At 45.5% G+C, this 17,365-nt stretch overlaps 1 protein-coding gene across 1 annotated transcript in view; it reads left to right on the top strand.

Annotated features, from left to right (window-relative positions):
• SYT9 (synaptotagmin 9) overlaps window positions 1–17,365 on the top strand; it is a 171,520-nt gene that overhangs the window by 127,790 nt on the left and 26,365 nt on the right. The window contains exon 6 of the mRNA XM_054583178.1: window positions 928–1,057. Coding sequence (XP_054439153.1) covers window positions 928–1,057 — 130 coding nt within the window. The remainder of the gene's footprint in view (window positions 1–927; window positions 1,058–17,365) is intronic.

Here is a 17,365-nt window from a genome sequence, read left to right as displayed (position 1 = left end):
CATGAATCTGGCCTGGAAAACCCATAGCAGAATTCATGGAGCTTCTGCATGCGGCAGATTTTAGGGAGCAAAGACCGGAATACCCTGCACACCGCTTCCCCGCCTTGTCTCCCCTTCACACCCTACACAAGTAGGAAGAAAAAGGGAGAGAAAGTCTACGTGTTTGGATCCCTAAGAGTTAAAGGATGGGCCATGTTATTCCAGTTATGCAGAGCATTTCTCACCAAAATCTCCTAAGGAAAAAATAATGGGCCAAGGCAGGGACCTACCCAGGGAAGGTTTCGGAACCATTAGCCCTAAAGTTAAAGGAGCTGAGGGTCTTTTTTACAGTAGGGAAGTTAAATTGGGTCAAAGAAGCAAAGCTTGGTTTGGGAGGAAGGAGGAAAGAGCAAGAGAAAACACGTTTGATAAATAGAGGGGAAGCAAGACTCGTGAGCCTCCTCAACTCTGCCCCTTTATGAGTTCAAGACTATGGCTGCCAGAGCTGCTCCCTCTCAGTATCTGGTTGCTTCTTGCAGGAATTTGAGCAAATGTTGTTGCAAGAATCTGCTTTCAGGTGGCTCCCTTTCATTATATGGATTTGGAGGCCTGGAGTCCATCTAGTTCCAAAAGCAGCCAGAGGCTGCATCCTTGGCATGTACCAGGGAGCTCTTCAAGCATAGGGTTCTTGGGAACAGGCTCAGGCATGCCATGTAATTCTTGTTTCAAAAGCTTAGGTGTGTGAGGGCCAGATGCTGCTTTTCCTTTCTCTGCCACTGAGTGCAGTACTGGATCCCAATTCCTATTCCCTTAAACTTGGCATCTAGATTTAAATTAGGGAATAAAAAGAACCACCCTTCCCCTAATTCCTTTATGGGCTTAATTGAGTAGTTATTGTTCTTTTATACCAAAATTTTAAGAAAAAACTATTGTGGGCCATTTTCACAGTATAGGTCACAATGAGATCATCGGCGTGTGTCAAGTAGGCAACAAAGCTGAGAGGCTGGGCAGAGACCACTGGAGTGAAATGTTGTCGTATCCTCGGAAGCCCATTGCGCACTGGCATTCCCTGGTGGAGGTAAGACCTGACCCCCCCATGCTCCGCTTTATGGAAGAATGAATGCTTGACTGTTGAAGTAGAGGAGACCCAAAAATGTGACTGTACATTTCCTGGGCTGTTAGGAATTGTGTTCAATCTGAGGCTGGGTCAGTGGTCTCTGCCCACCTGGTGGGTTTTGAACAGAGATCAGAGGTCGCCCATCACTTTGATTGTCTGTCCCTTCTTTTAAAACAAGGTCAGGATTCTCTGATTCTGTGTTATGGCTTTGGGCTGACATTTGAAAGGTGTCTGCAGGTTCTGGCTGACTGTGACATTTTCAGACCATCAAATATAGTGTCTTAAACCTGGTGTCAGAAAGAACTTGAGACTGGGAGAGAGGAGACCTAGGACTGACTCTAGCATGAACCTGTGATGCTGGACAGGTTGGTCAGTGTCAGATTCAACTACATATAATAAAAATCTAAGAAACAACAAACCACAAAACAGCAAATGAAATGAAAATTTATTCCTGTCTTACAGAATAAAGGTCCAGAGGAAGGCAGTCTAGATTGTTGTAGTGGTTCCGTGAGAAACAGAGACCTAGACTTCTATGTCACTCACCTAGTGTGGCTGACTTTTTTTTTTTTTTTTTTGAGGTCTCCTCATTGTACATTATGGCTGCTAAGCTCTAGCCATCATGTGTCTTCTATGCCATAGAAAGGTGACCAAAATCACACACATTCCTTTTCCAAGGGTTTTTCTTGATGTCTCATGCAACCCTGGCACTTACAATTAACTCAGTCACAGAATGCAGTCACATGGATGTATGGGAAATGTTTTTGTGTTTTTTGGGGTTTTTTGTTTGGTTTTTTTTTTTTGTTTTGGTTAGGTGGAAATGTGCTCCGATTAAAAACTAGGGTTTTGTTTGCAAGGAAGAAGTGGACAATGGATACCTAGAGGCAATGGGCAATCATTCTGCCTCTCATACCCTCATTCATTCTCTCACTCCCTATGATTTACTTCTCATTTATTTCCTCCCATTCATCTTTGCTCATCAATTCACCCTTCCATGGATTTACTAACCCATTCTGTCAAAAATACATTGCATTCACGTGGTAACATTTCTCAGAATCAAACGCCATCCCTTCCCTCCACTGAAGAGCTTATACACCATGAGAGAGGCAGAGTATGGCATGTAAACTACTCATTGAGGTGCACGTTCATAGTCCTTGTCATCCACATCCGGTACTGCAGAGGGACAAAGCAGGAAAGTGTTTGTCATGCTTAGATGAGATTGTCCACGAAGCAGTTGTTCCTCCTGCTCCTGGTAAGTGAAGAGAACAGAGGCCCTGGGAACGGAAACCCCAGGAAGCATGGGTTTCAGGCAGAGAATTTTTCTTACTCTCCCAGCGCAGACAGCCTGCCTCCCGCCAAGCCATCCTGTGAGGCCACTGCCAGAGCCTCACTCAGTGTGGGCGGACAGTCAGGTCAGCCTGGTTGAGTGAACATGCAGGCAGTGCAGAGAGACAGAGAGGCCCTGTCTGTGGCCCAGGTACAAAGGGGCAGTCTTCCTTTGTTGGAGATGGCACCCAGAAGGAGAAGAGCAGGACAGGGTTACGGGTTAAGCTTCAGGGTTACGGGTTAAGCTCAGGGGACTCAGCCCCCAGTGTGCAGGCCCATGAGGACACCTCTGCCCCAGGGCCATGGAAACCAAGACACTTTCCCGGACTCAAACTTAAGCCCTGAGGGAGACTCACAGGTTCTATGAAGCACCCGAGATGTAGCTGGAGGACCGATGCTGACCGATAGGCACCTCACCTCCAGCTCCTGGTGCAAGTCCCCAAGGAGTCCAGCTGTGGGCTCAGTAAACGGCCTGCTCCTGTTTGCATGGCTCCTGTAGCCGTGGCCTTTGGGGCAATTGAGATAGACTTTGGCACCCTTATAAGTCACTGCTGACTTTAATTCTTATTTGTAATTTGGAGTGTCAAAGAGTGTCAAAGCTCTCTGCTTCTCGAGACACAGGAGATGGGAAAGGGTAAGGACTAGGGGTGTAGCATGGGGCTGAGATGTGAGCCCTGATTCAGTGAACGAGCGTTTCCCTCTCAATGACCTTGCCAGGGCGTAACCTGATGTGGCATGTGCACCAGGGGCCCTAAGCAGCAGCGCCTGCATGGGACACAATGAGACATGCAGACAGTGGACCTTGGAGGCTTCCTTGTTTGCCAAGGAAAAGGCACTGTATGACTTTGGTCACTGGGAGGTACTCCTTAACCCTAGGCACTTAGCTTTTTGCAAATCTGTGTTTGACAGTTATGTAAGTGAGAAATGAATGGTTTTAGGGTTAACCCACTGAATCTTGGGAGTTGATTGTTCCAGCAGTTAGAATAACTTCAGCCAATGCAGTGGTTGTTTCTCAACTGTTGCAGCAGAACTGAGGAAATGAAATGCCTGTGCCCTTCCGTGACGGGCAAACCCAGGGAGGCTGTCCCTGCCCTGCGGCCTCCCGTCTCTTTGAAGTACCTGCCCAGGACTCCTGATCCATCCTGAGAGAGGAAGTGATACTTTTAAAAATAAGCATGCAACTAGCAGAATTGGGACGTTGGTGCCAGAGGAGATGAAAAGCAATATCAGAGCGGTCACTGCGCTTCGCTGACAGCCGTGAGGACGGAGGAAGCTTCAGGCAGGGCGGCTGGGAGCATGCCTCACTGTGAAGTTGGATGGCCCTAGATTCAAGTCCCTCCCTGCTGCCACTCCCAAGTTTTCCCTTCCTGAGTCTGAGTTTTCTCCTCTGTCAAGGGACCATCACAGCGCCTATCACACAGGGTGGTAATGAGGATTAACCCATCTAATATATGTGAAACACAATGGCCGACACATAATACATGCTCAGCTCAGTAAAGCCCTTGGTTATAGTCGCTAATGTGTGTGTACCATGCTCGGAGTGACTTCTGTGTGTCCTTATATGACTGTCATACAAAGAAATGTCATCCATAATGTCTGTCATAGAGGATCACAGGAAGGGAGGAAATCTCCCCTGCACCCCCATGAGCTGTTAATTCAGCTGACGGGGAAAGGGGTCGTTGGCAACTTTGCTGAACGCAGATGCACATAGGTAAGTTCTGTTCCTTCTTCCTTCCTCGGCCTTAAAGATAAGTTGCTGTTATACCCTCTTTCTTTAAATTTCTGCTTTCAAACAAAAACAGTAATTAAGTCCCAGGTCTCATGTGCATATATGTTTATGTGTACATAAGCATGTGTTTTTGAATGAAAGAGAAAAAGGGAAAGGAGGGAATATGATATGGGATAGTTAGGGTTAGGATGTAGTGTAAAGGGAAGCTCTCCTGGCAGAAGCTCTTCACTGCCAGGGGCTGAGGGACCAGGTTAGGACTGAACCCTGATTCCTGCAGAGATCTGGCAGCCTGCTCAGGGTGGCATCCAGCACACCCTGACTTTGCCAGGGCAGGTGGCAGATGGAGTCTTCAAAGCCAATGAATTCAAAACCACATTTCTCTCTCAGGGATTCTGGACAGCTTCACTGCACACTCAGAGGTCAGCCAGTCCCGATTCCTTTACTGTGCGTGATGTCGGAGGCTTAGGAAGCTGTGCAGACTCCCCCAGAGCAGGCCGCCTGGGACCTGGGGACGGAAGTGTCCTTTCTGTGGGGCCTCAGGAGATGACAGAACTCTCAGGCTCTCAGGACTCCCACCACAACCCCCTCTACTGTGTATCCAAGAGAAGATGGTGTTGGCCTGGCCACATCCCGGCACCTGGCCCACCCTCCTGGATGTGGAGCTGACCTACGTCATGATCCCCAGAGAGAATCATAGAAATAGTTCCAGGTTTTCATCGCCTCCACGTGTAGTGCTATATACACCCTTGTCGTTAACAAGTTGTAAACCCGGTTTGATAGGAAGACCAGACACAGATACAATTTGGTTAAATCAGATTTTACATTTCTAAAAGAGAGAGAAGATAGGGGCTCTAATCAGAATTCACAATGAAGATCAGCAGCATTGTCCTGACTGGCAGAGATGCAAGAGTCTAAGCTTCAAAGTCCTCCTCAGAGTCCCCAGGTTGGATAGGTCTGCCTCTCTCCAAGCTCAGCTTTTTATACCTATGTCCGGAAGGCTAATGGGGTTCCCAGCTAGTCTGGTGGTCTGCTGAGAATACCTCGGAGAGCCCGGTGACCCCTGGAACTCAGGGTTCTACAATTCCCAGAGTAACTAGGGGGCAGTTGTGGCACAGTGAATCCTGGCAGGCAGAGTCCTCATCTGTCACCCTCTGCCACCTTAAGGGTGTGAACTTAGAGCTATAGAATTAAAGCAAGTGGCAAGTTCAACAGGGAATTACACTACTAGGCCCTTTCAAGGTGCCAGCAGAGCCTACCAGGAGTCTTTGAGGCCCACATATTCTCAGGAGAAAGCATCTGGTTGCCCAGGTTGGGTTAGGTGTCCGCCCCTGGTCCAGTTTGCCTCAGGTCATGGAAATGTGATCTACTGCTCACTCCAGCAGGAATACGGGGAGCAGACTTCCCAAGACAGGTCCTGGCAGGCCGGAGTCATTCACAGAAGTGAACTGTTACCCAGATTTTGAAGCGAGGGAGTCAGAAGCTTTAGCACTTTGGGGAAATTGTTATTCACAACAGATTTAGGAAACAGAAGTGGTTCTCCAGAAAGAGGGTGGATGACTAGAAAAAGCCAAGCAAATCAGGTTCCCATCAAAGGAGGCTGGGTGAGAATTAGACCAGTAGAGAAGGGAACTGAGGCAGAAAAATTATTTTGAAAAAGCTTGGCCTGAGGCATAGGATGGGGAAAGCCTTAGGAGGTGTTGCCACTTAGCAGGCAGTAGGTAGCTGAGGTGCGCCCTGGCTTGCAGGTCTGGAAACATCATCAACTCCAGTCCCAGTCAGTAGGCAGTGAACCCTGGATGGGGATCACATGCTTTGCCCTCGTAGATGAGACACAAGCACAGAGCTGACCCTAATGTGCGTGTCGGGGGTAGTCATGGAGAAGATGAGTGGTGGGTACATGGAGGCCACATGTCATCACACCGTCTCTCCCATGTTGCAAAAGGCTCCCCCACACATGGTGCAGCCGTGTGTCTAGTGTCTCAGAGAACAAAGCATTTGTTCTGGATGGAAACTGAGAAGACAAGAAATGTTTAAAAGTACATCACAATTGAGCGAAGAAATGTAAATTTCTTTCTCTAAAACAAATACCATCTTGGTAAAAAAGCAGGAAGGGAAAAAAATTAACTTGATCTTGCTAATTACTGTTTTTCAGTAATTTCCAGGTTACACTAGTCTCTTTGGGATAAATATTCAATCAAATGTAACATTCAGTTTCCCAGCTAGAACTCTTTTCCTTCGTCCTAGAGCTCTCCTGTGTCCTCCTTCCCAAGCTGGCTTCTTGGCACAGGGAAGCACAAAGCTCACGGCAGGAAGGGATCAGGGCGCCCGCCTGTGTCTGGGCGTGTTGTCACTGCCTGTGCTGCTGAGGGTCACTGCGGGGGTCACACGCGCCTGTCTTCAGCATCAGCCAGGCAAGAAGATGGCTCCTTGAGAGTTCGCCCACTTCGAGGCTGACCAGGCCCCACGTGCACTGTTGATGGCCCTGCAGGTCTCAGGTCTGGTGGTCCATCCCCTTGGATGTCTGGCGCAGGGGGAGTTCTTTGTAGCCCTTGGTGCAAGGTCACTTCCCCATTTACTGGAGCCCCCCTGAAGCTCTGTCACTAATGCTGTCACCTCCTTTCCACATCCTGGTCATTCAGGGACACATGGGAGTTGCAGGAGACTTGGTGCCATTATATTACATGCTAGTACATAGCCATTTCTACATTTTTCCTCTGGCTTCATGTGGGCACAGGGGCCACATGTGCCTTCAGGCTCCTCCTCAATCCACCTGAAACTCAGGGTTTCAAGCCTGAGGGATAAAACCAGGACCTTATATCAGAGCCTCCCTTCCTTCTCTCTCCTGTTTCCTCTACCAAAGGCTCTCTACTTCCTCCTTTCGGCTGGTGGACACTTCCTTATATGCATAGCATATTTCCTTTCTACCTATGTCTTATGCTCGGATAGCCAAGGTTTCCTCTCAACATCTAAAGGGAACCTCTGGAATTTTTGATGTGACTCTTTTCAGACAAGGCCTGGCTCTTGCTTCATGAGGGAGTAGCTGATCATCGACCTTATGTTATGTGCCTTTGATGTACTGGAATATATGGCACTGATTAATTGCAAGGAACAACATGATTTACAGAGAATGGAAACACTACCCCTGTTACAGAGATATTGAATTAGTATTTCATGAATTAATGAAACAGTCATATATGAAAGTGCTTGGGTTCCTTTGGTTCTAAAGTTCCAGTTTCCCATTCAGCAGAATCCAAAGTAGAAGTCAGTTCAAGGCGATGTAGAAGATATTGCGACTGAATTTGCAGTAGGCTCTCCAAATGGAGATGGTCCTTATCAAGCCCTACGCTTGAATTACCTTCTTTCCATTTAGGAGGAGGACATGAGGAGAGGTCATTTGCTTCCCTGGTTACCATGTACTGCCATCTGATAATACTGGCTTTGCATTTTGAGTGCAGTTGAGAAATACTCAGAACAGTAGCTGAAGCACCTTACTAAATCATGAAGCTTTCTCTGGAGCTTACATGGGTGACCAGGTTCCAAGTACTTCAGTATCTTCATTTGTAAGAGACAGAGGAAACGGAAGCACCGTGGAGATCCCTGTGGTGGTGGCAGACCCTTGCACCCTCCGTGAGAACTGACTGGGAAGTGACAAGGACATTGGTCCACCAGTTGGCTTTTTCTCATCAGGGAAACATTTTAGCAGCAATTTCACACAAGGTAATGATTCGCTCCACCTATGTGTGAAGATAAAAAAGAGAAAAATAGTGGGAAAGCGTTTTTCGGACAAAATAAAGGACTGATAAATTGAGATTTCCCCTCCCACCCCCTCCAAAGAGCTATTTTTATTGATGGGATTTAGCATGCCTGTATCCATAAATACCTGCAGGGCCACTGAAGCAAAACTGATTGCAAAGAACTTACAAATGTGCCGTGTGTTTGGGAATCTGAAAAACGTTAACAACCTGTTAGAATCTGTGCCAGTTACTCTGGGTGGCCAGAACGCAGTTTGAACAAGCAGGATGGTTAGTGTGAATGGGGTGTTGTGTTTCCAGCTGGTGGAGGGAATGGTCAGCAGACAAAGCCAAGAGCATTCGAATTTCCCAAGCAAGTCTTCGTTCTTATATTGAATTACCTACAAAAAAAGAGGACACTAAACATTTTCCCATCTTCAGCCTGGATACAAAACAGTGACTCTTCCTAAGGTCTCGAGAGATAGCGATCATACACAACATGGAAGCATTAGGGTAAACACAGGAGATAGAAGTGATAATTATGTGTTGGGAAATAGCATTGCTGCTCAAACAGAAAGACAAGTGCATCTTGACTATTCTCTCATTCACAAATGCCCCAGCAGTCGCTGTCCTGTGCCGTCCCTGTGGCACACTTGAATAGTAATTAAGTAAGGCAGTGGTTATCCTGGGGCTTGAGTCTTAAGCAGTCTCCCCCTCTAGGAATGGCGTTCAGAAGTGACTGCTAATATAATGGGCCAAGGGGCCGATTCTTCCCCCTAGATGAAATGAACTACAGTGGTTTATGCCAGCCTCTCAACAACCACTCCGCCTCAGGATTATCTGTGGGAAGGAGAGCACGTTCTGGGCGAAGGGGCCCGGAGCCAGGGTGGAGCCCCTGGCAGCAGACAGAGGGCATCAGGAAGACCCCTGTCCCTGGAAATGGCCTTTCAGAGCATGTGCCTGTTGAATGCTACCTCCCAAATACCACCAGAACAACCTGTTGATAATACAAAACAGTTTATTGCTTGCCTGGTAATGGAAGGGGAAAGGCTAAGTCTGATTTATGAAGATTTTGAAGTTTGGTTGAAGGTCGTTCTTTCAGTGTGGCAAGGGGGATGAGACAGGGCTTGGGGGGCTTGATCAGGATTGGGTAAATATCGTGATGTTGTAATTTATCTGGACAGGGCAAGGCGAGGCTTTTGAGATGAGGATTCAAAGAGTTTTGGGGTGTAAACTGTTGATGCTTTCTAAGGAGGAATTGATGGTCTTTTGGGAAGCCCCCATAATGCACAATGATTTTATTTGCAGCTATTATGTAGTTTGGCAACAGTCTTCTCCGGGAATAAAGTTGCTAATGAAGACACTGGAATAGACTAGGAAAGCTCCAGGAGCAGCTGTGGTCCTTTTGGATGTCTAGAGAAGCCAGGCTTAGGGTGAGGCCAGCCCCGTGGGTGGCAAAATAGAGAAATGAAAAGAACCCTGACCCTCACGCACATGGTTGAGTGAGCCTCTCATGAGTGTGGTGTTTGCTCTGCCCTTTATGAATATGTAAGCATGTAAATTTCCTTTGTTGCGTAAGCAATATGAGGCAGGATTTCTGTGCTTGAAACAGAAGATACCTTCTCAGGAACACAGAGAACCATTTCCAAGATGCCATGGGCTCAACCCTTCTGCCTTGCTCACCGTGGTATGTTCTATACCTAACAAAGTGTGTGGCACATGGTAGACATTCAATAAAGTGTCCTTAATAAAACAAATTACTGATGTTTTGTTAATTAGCCTGTGCATTGAAACAGCTATGACCAAAGAAAGACTCTCTGCTATTAATGACACACAAGTAATGTAAATACTGAGAGGAACTGCTTTCCTTTTGCTCTGTGTCTTATTTACGAAAGGCAAATTCAAATCCTGCGTGGACTTGGGCAGCTCTCCATCCTGTACTGCTCCCTTGGGGTAATAAAGGCAACTCCTCAGGGGCAACGATCAGCCACCTGCTGTCTTTTCCTGGCTATGTGTTCCCCCATGTATTATTTTCATTTGTTTAGAATGAAAATGAAAATCTGTACTCATTTAATAACAGTATATGAGCAACTTGAACATTCTCTTTTAAACCTATATTTGTGTGTGTGTATTTTATTGTTATTCTATTACAGGTGTCCCAGTTTTTCCCCCTTTGCCCTCCTCCGCCCAGCCCAACCCCCGCTCTCATAGTCAATCCCCGTGCCGTTGTCCACGTCCACGGGTCATTCATATGTGTTCTTTGACTCATCTCTTCCCCTTCTTTCCACCATTATCTCCCTTCCCCCTCCCCTCTGGCTGCTGTCAGTCTGTTCCATGGGTCCATGTCTCTGGTTCTATTTTGCTTGCTAGTTTATCTTGTTCATTAGATTTCTCCTGTAGGTGAGAGCATATGGTATTTTTCTTTAACTGCCTGGCTTATTTTACTTACCATAATACTCTCCAGTTCCAGCCATGCTGTCACGAAAGGTAGTAGTTCCTTCTTTCTTCCTGCCATGTACTATTCCGTTGTGTAAAAGTACCACAGTTTTTGAATCACTCATATGCTGCTGGGCACTTAGGCTGTTTCCAACATTTGGCAATTGTAAATAATGCTGCTGTGAACAGAGAGGTGCTTACGTTCTTTTGAATTGGCGTTTTGAGATTCTTAGGGTATATTCCCAGCAGCCAGCGGTCAAAAGGCCGTTGCATTTTTAGTTTTCTGAGGAAATTCCATAATGTTTTCCACAGTGGCTGCACCATAATGTTTTCCACAGTGGCTGCACAGGTCTGCATTCCCACCATGAGAGGAAGTATTTACTCCACAATGTTGCCAACACTTGTTTGTTGCTTGGTTAATGATGTCCATTCTGACCAATGTGAAGTGGTATCTAATTGTGGTTTTAATTTGCATCGCTCTGATGGCTAATAGTGCTGAGCATCCTTTCATATGTCCCTGGGTCCTCTGTATGCCTTCCTTGGAGGAGTGTCTGTTCAGGTCCTTTTCCCATTTTTTAATTGGACTGTTTGTCTTCCTGGTGTTGAGTCACATGCGCTCTTTACTTTGGAGATTAAACCCTTGTCTGATGTATCACTGGCAACTATGTTCTCCCATAGAGTCAATTCCCTTTTAATTTTGATGATGGTTTCTTCAGCCATGCAGAAGCTTTTTAATTTGATGTAGTCTCATTTGTTTAATTTTTCCCTTTTTTCCCTTGCCTTAGGAGATATATCAGCAAAAATATTTCTACGTGGACTATCTGAAATTTTACTGTGTATGTTTTCCACTAGGACTTTTATGGTATCATGACTTATATTTAAGTCTTTCATCCATTTTGAGTTTATTCTGGCATGTGGTGTAAGTTGGTGTTCTAGATTTTGTTTTGTTTTGTTTTTTGCATGTGCTAGTCCAGTTCTCCCAACACCATTTACTGAAGAGACTATTTTTACTCCATTTTATGTTTGTGCCCCCTTTGTCAAATATTAATTAACCATAGAGACATGGGTTTATCTCTGAGCTCTCTATTCTGTTCCATTGATCTTTGTCTGTTCTTATGCCAATACCAGGTTGTTTTGATTACGGTGGCCTTGTAGTATAGTTTTATATCAGGTATTGTGATCCCTCCAACTATATCCTTCTTTCTCAAGATTGCTGAGGATATTCAGGGTCTTTTTTGGCTTCATATAAGTTTTTGGAATATTTGTTCTAGATCAGTGAAATATAATACCACTGGTATTTAACAGGAATTGAGTTAAATCTATAGATTGCTTTGAGTAATCCTATATTTTTTATTAAAAGCTAAAGCTCAATTGTATGTTATAGTCTGTGACTTGCAGTGCTAAAATTACATATTTTCCCCCATTTTAAATAAAGTTCAGAACACGAAATGTAATGGAATTGATCATTGAAATGCTTAAAAATAAGGGAAGGGGGAGATTTCTACAAAGCCAGGGAAGCTTTGCAAATCACTAAGCACTTACATAACACAATTTTAACTCCTAGGTACAGATGTACTTTCAGGGGTTGTACTCCAATGGTTACAAAGACCAATAGTTATGAACTGAAAACAAGGTGTGATTTTTTTTTTCCTATGTAGCTGAGGGATCTGAATGGAGTTTGCTTTTAATATTGTACACATTGATAAGTGTCCAGATTGAAAAACTTTACTAGAGGAATGCCATAAAACCAATCAAGAAAGCAAATGCCAGCAAAGGGCTTAAGACTGACTAAATGTAAACAATGTACACATTCTGGAACGGGGTCACGTGCATCCAGACAGCACTGTTGGCTGGGCCTTGCCAGCATTCTCCCTTCTTGTTGGCTGGAGTCACGGCCCCATCGAGGACAAAGCTGGGTTAGAACAGTCACCCCCGCTCATAAGGGAAAGGTGGGCATGGATGAATAGGATGCAAAGGGGTTCACAGAATCCAAAACCAACATATGAAGGCTGAGCATCTGGTGCTCTCATCCTTGTTCCAGAAGCTTCCATCCAGAGATTGAGGGAGGGGCCTCCCCCCGTGGCAGTGACTGTGGCCTTAGATCCAGCCTCTAACAGGGGACCTCAGAGTCAGGAAGGGGTCAGAGTGGGCTTCTGGTGTTAGAGTGATGGCAGAGGTCTTCATGGCAGACTTTTAGGATTGAGGGAGCTCCAAGCAGGACCCCAATTTGGCAGGCTGGGTCAGCCTGGTGGTGGAGGCGAAGGGTGTGGGAGTTAGACTGGCACACAAGGTTGGGGAATGAGTTGACAACCAAGGCCACTTGACTATTGAAAATTGTATGACAAGACCCCGCAGCACAGCAGGACAGCCACAGGACTGCCGTCTGCCTGTCCACCTGGAAGCTGCAAAGTCCACATTGTATTTCTAGGTAAGGAGCTGGGGCTGAGAGAATCTGACCTTTCATTTGCATTTAAAATTTTCTATGTTCCTGAACTTGCAGAATGCCCACTCCCAGGATTAGTACTAATGGCTCTTATCCTGCCACTTAAAAAGTAACATGGAACCAAAGAAGCATGGCAGTGTGGGCTTACCTGGAACTAGCTCTTATACCAGGAATAAGGATCCAGGGACCCTTGCAGAGAAAGAAATAGTGATGCAGAGGAAACCCTGCACTTGCGGGATGAGGGGAAATCAGGAACACTGCTGAGCCCGCGGAACCTCCGCCGTCACACCCAGCACCATCTGCTCCACCTAGTCCTGCTCTCACACGTCAAAGGCCTTGAGAAAGCTGTGCCTTGTTACAGGGAAACAGCTTTCAGCTCCAGCCGCTGCAGCTGATAGAAATGCTTGAAAGCAGAAAGGGGAATAATAGCAAAGAAAAGGATTTAGAATCACACAGGAGTCTTCAAGCACTACTCACTCCAGATGTTTCTCTTACTCCTGCAGGCCAGTGATTCTCTGAAGCCGGCAACACAAGTGTAGCTTCCTTCACAGTCTTTACAGGCTGTATTTCAGTTCATGGGAGCCCAGGAGACTGCTTTGCTGGGTAGGGGCTTCCTCAGTTGCAGGAACTGGGAACAGAACTAATGATAGTGATAGCCCTGGAAATGCAGCGCTGAGTCTTGTGTTACAGATGAGGTGGGTGGCTCTGAGCTTTATGAGAGTCCTCGAGCAATTGCAGACAGATTGCTATCATTTTTTGCTTAGTGCATCAGCTCCAAAGACCAGAAGGGGACTCCATGAGCTATGGAAGGATGTGTAACCAGGACTATGATAGAAGAAACAGACCTGGACCAGACTCAGGGCTTCACCCGTTCCCACCCAGAGAGGGGCTTGGGAGTTAAAGGCTGGGCCCCCTCCGCTACCATCTCCCCTCCGTGATCAGAGAGCATTGGGTGGCCTCTGTTTCTGATGCTCTGTGTTGCTCAGTGGGACGTACCTGCTGAGTAGCTGTTGAATGGCAGGAGGGAAGGGGGAGGTTGTGTAAGGAGCTGTGGTTGAAGAAGCTGAAGGAAGAGTGGGTTTGGGAGAGGGGAAAGCAGTGGAGGGCAGGCAGCCACAGGGAAAGGAATTTGATGGTTTGCAGGGGGTGGGGGCAGGGTGTGCTGCTGGCAGACGCAGTAGGGTAGGGAGATAAAAAGATACTTAAAGGAGACTTAGTGTCAGTTTTGCTGGCAGGGGACAAGGTAACCATCATAGCTCCAGCAAGTCTTCAGTGGGATTAACATGGATTTGAATTTGGATTATGAGAATTTACTGAGTCTAACTCCCAGATTGAAGGATCCATGAAGATCTTGCATGATTCTAAATTTTTTGCAATCTGCTCTTCATACGCATCTACATATGTGCAAATTAGAGTTAGTACTTAGCAAATTTAAGCATACACCCAGAGGTTTGAATTAAATGTTTAACACAGTGGTGTGCAGTTTGGGGGAGGGTTTTTTGTCGTTATTGTTGAACTCTTTCCTGAAGTCAAATCTAATTTGGAAACTGTGTAAAAGGGATGAAAGCAAGACCTGCTGTGGTCAAAACATACAAAAACTGAAGAGAGCCAAGCCAATTCATCCCAGAGAAAGCGTGAACCAGTTAAACTTCCTGAGGGACTAGCCCCGCTGTGCTACATCAGCGCCTAACAGGGATGGGGATCAAATGCCCGCTCTGCCCCTTAGAGCTGTGCACTTGAGCCAACTACCTAATCTCTCTGAGGAGGAGCTTCCTCCACGAAATGGAGAGGATAGCACCTAGTTTTAAATACTTATTGTGGTGATTAAATGATACAGTGTATATGAACGCATCCAGCATAGTATCTGGCATTGAAAGATGCTCATCAGTACTGAACAAGAGGGAAAATGGGACTCCACCCAGCTTTTCCATCCCTGATATTTGATGATGTTATTTCAGTGTTCAAAATAGATAACAATTCTGGGGATATTCCAAGTTTGTCATTTCTCTGGCATTTGGAACTTTTGATGATTCACAGAGACTTAGATGTTAGGAGCGAAAGGTGTAGTAACACAGTAGTTCATTAAGCCTCCGATCACACCGAGAGTAGAGCAGCATGTCTCTGACAGTATTGGCTGTGATTTACGGTAACAAATACATTGTGCATCATGATATACAGAGATGTAAAACTGAAACAAGTTTCATGAAGGAATACACATACATGTGATGCATTTTTTTTAATTTTCTGTTTTATTAAAAAAATACTGGTCACACCATTACATTGATTTCTAAACGCAACAATGGGTCACGACCCAGACTATGAAAAAGGCGAGTAAACATTGTGCGTGTTTTGAGAGGCCAATGTAAGTCTGAGGCAGTGTGGGAGGACTGAGGGAAAGTGGAACCATAGCCAACTGCAGGCGTTTTTAGGGCCATCTAGAATGCTTTTTCTCCAACAGACCTGGGTTCTCGACTTTTTATCACATCTATCTGTCAGGAAACACGCCCCCCCACCCAGGTTTCAGTTTCTCTGTGTAGGATGCCGCATCCCTGAGCGTGCATCGCCATGCACCTCTGCGTGAGCACAAAGAGATTGTTTTTATCACAAATATGTAGCCATCTGGTTTGGAGCTGGGCTTAGCCTTCAGATGCTTGACCAGCACAGACACCAGCTGAAGAAAAATGTTGGGTAAAGCCACAGAAGGAAGGAAGAGGCGAGTTAGAAGTGCAGACATAGAAGGGACATGTGGGGAAGAAGGAATGAATGGCCTTACAGCAACTTGTGGGAAATCAGGGAGAGGGAAGAGGTTGGGCTGAGAACCAGGCCTCTATGTTAAGGGATGGACCCGACATCTACTGAGCTACAGAATGGTAGAGAAGGGACAGGGTGTTTGGGACAAGAGTAGGGGACGGGGGAGCTGACAGGGAGAGAGGGGAGATCAAGGAGTTTCAGTGCCAAGACCAGAGGAATTTGACAAAATGTACCATTCACCTATTACCTTCTGAAAGATGCCTTTCTGGAAGATATATTGTGTTTGCAACTAAGTAACTTAGATTTTAAGCATCCACCTTCACACATATGCGCACACACAGTGGTCCTATCTCTTACCTTTTCCTGACAGCCAGTCAGATTCTATTCATGTCCCAAGGCCACGTGAAGAAGGCAGATTGGTTTTTAAATGAAAATGCCTGTGCCCAAAATCTGCTGACAAAAACCTAATTAGCCTGAGTTTAAGCCCAGAACCATTGGGCAACACAGGTCAGAACGCTCCAAGCTTTACTGACAAAAGCTATCCATGAACTAGGGAGGCTGCGGTTTTCCCAGGTGGCCCATGTATCAGTAAGAGAGTCTAGACTCCGCTGTTACCCTACTGGAGGGCTGGACAGACAGCAGCACTGAGACAGCCAACGCTGGGTCCCAGAGCAGGCCAGGACTAAAGGAAGGCTTAGCAAGATCCGTTCAAATCAACGTCAGATTGAACTTAATGCATTTTTTTCTATTACAGTCGACATTCAATATATTATTTTCAGGTACTGCATGATGGTTAGACATTTATATACCTTGCAAAGTGATCCCCGCCCCCCGATAAATCCAGTACCTATTTGATACCATGCATAGCTATTGCAATATTATTGACTTTATTCCCTATGCTGTACTTTGCATCCCCGTGACTATTTTGTAACTGCCAATTTGTACTTCTTAATTCCTTTAGCAGCCACCCAACACCCCTCCCCTCTGGCAGCCATCAGCTTCTTCTCTGTATCTGTACGTCTGTTTCTGTTTTATTTGTTTATCTATTTTGTTTTTTAGACTCCACAGATGAAATCATATAGTAATTGCTTTCTCTGTCTAACTTCTTTCACTTAGCATAATACCTTCTAGGTCTGTCAAGACTGTCACAAATGATAAGCTTTCATTCTTTTTCTTTTCTTTTTTATAAATATGGCATCAATTTTGCCTGAGGGCCAAAGAGGTTAAACTTACATTTCTTGAAATTAGTAACTTAGGGCATATTATTATCACTCATTTTGGGGTGTCATTATGATTGTGGCAGGTGAGGTTACTTTGTTCTTTTGTCAAAAACCATCAGTCGTGTCTCCATATCTGGGCCAAGCCAACTAGGTGATTAAGCGTATATTCAGTTCCCATAGTCCTGAAGAGGTTACTTTTAATGAGGGAAGGGATTTTTTTTCTTGTTTATAATTGTCGGATATGAGTATGATATGAGTGGGAAATGCCAAAAATTGTTAAAGCCAAGAGAAGTTGGATTGGTTATGAGATATTCTGAGAAGAGATAATTCCAGAAAATTCTATATAAAGCCTCTCAATGGAGACTCTTTGTTAGATGAGTTATGACCACACTCAAAATGCTTGATTTTATTTCGTCAACATTTAGTGAGTGTTTATAATGTGCAAAATACTTCACTGAATGTTGTGGGAGATAAAGTAAGAGCCTTGCCCCCATAGAAAATAAACTTGTAATTTAGTTAGAGAGGCAACACACTTGAATAAAGTCATGGTCTTGGCAGTGAAACGGCACCAGGTGTTAGACTTTGGTTCAGCAACCTTGGTACTTGAGTTCTGGCTAAGAAAGAATTCAGAGTCAA

This window comes from Pteronotus mesoamericanus, unplaced genomic scaffold (genome assembly GCF_021234165.1).
Source record: "Pteronotus mesoamericanus isolate MK-2021 breed Mesoamerican mustached bat unplaced genomic scaffold, CSHL_Meso_final contig_1189, whole genome shotgun sequence".
In the NCBI taxonomy this organism is placed as follows: domain Eukaryota; kingdom Metazoa; phylum Chordata; class Mammalia; order Chiroptera; family Mormoopidae; genus Pteronotus; species Pteronotus mesoamericanus.
This window is presented reverse-complemented; position numbering and strand designations above follow the sequence as displayed.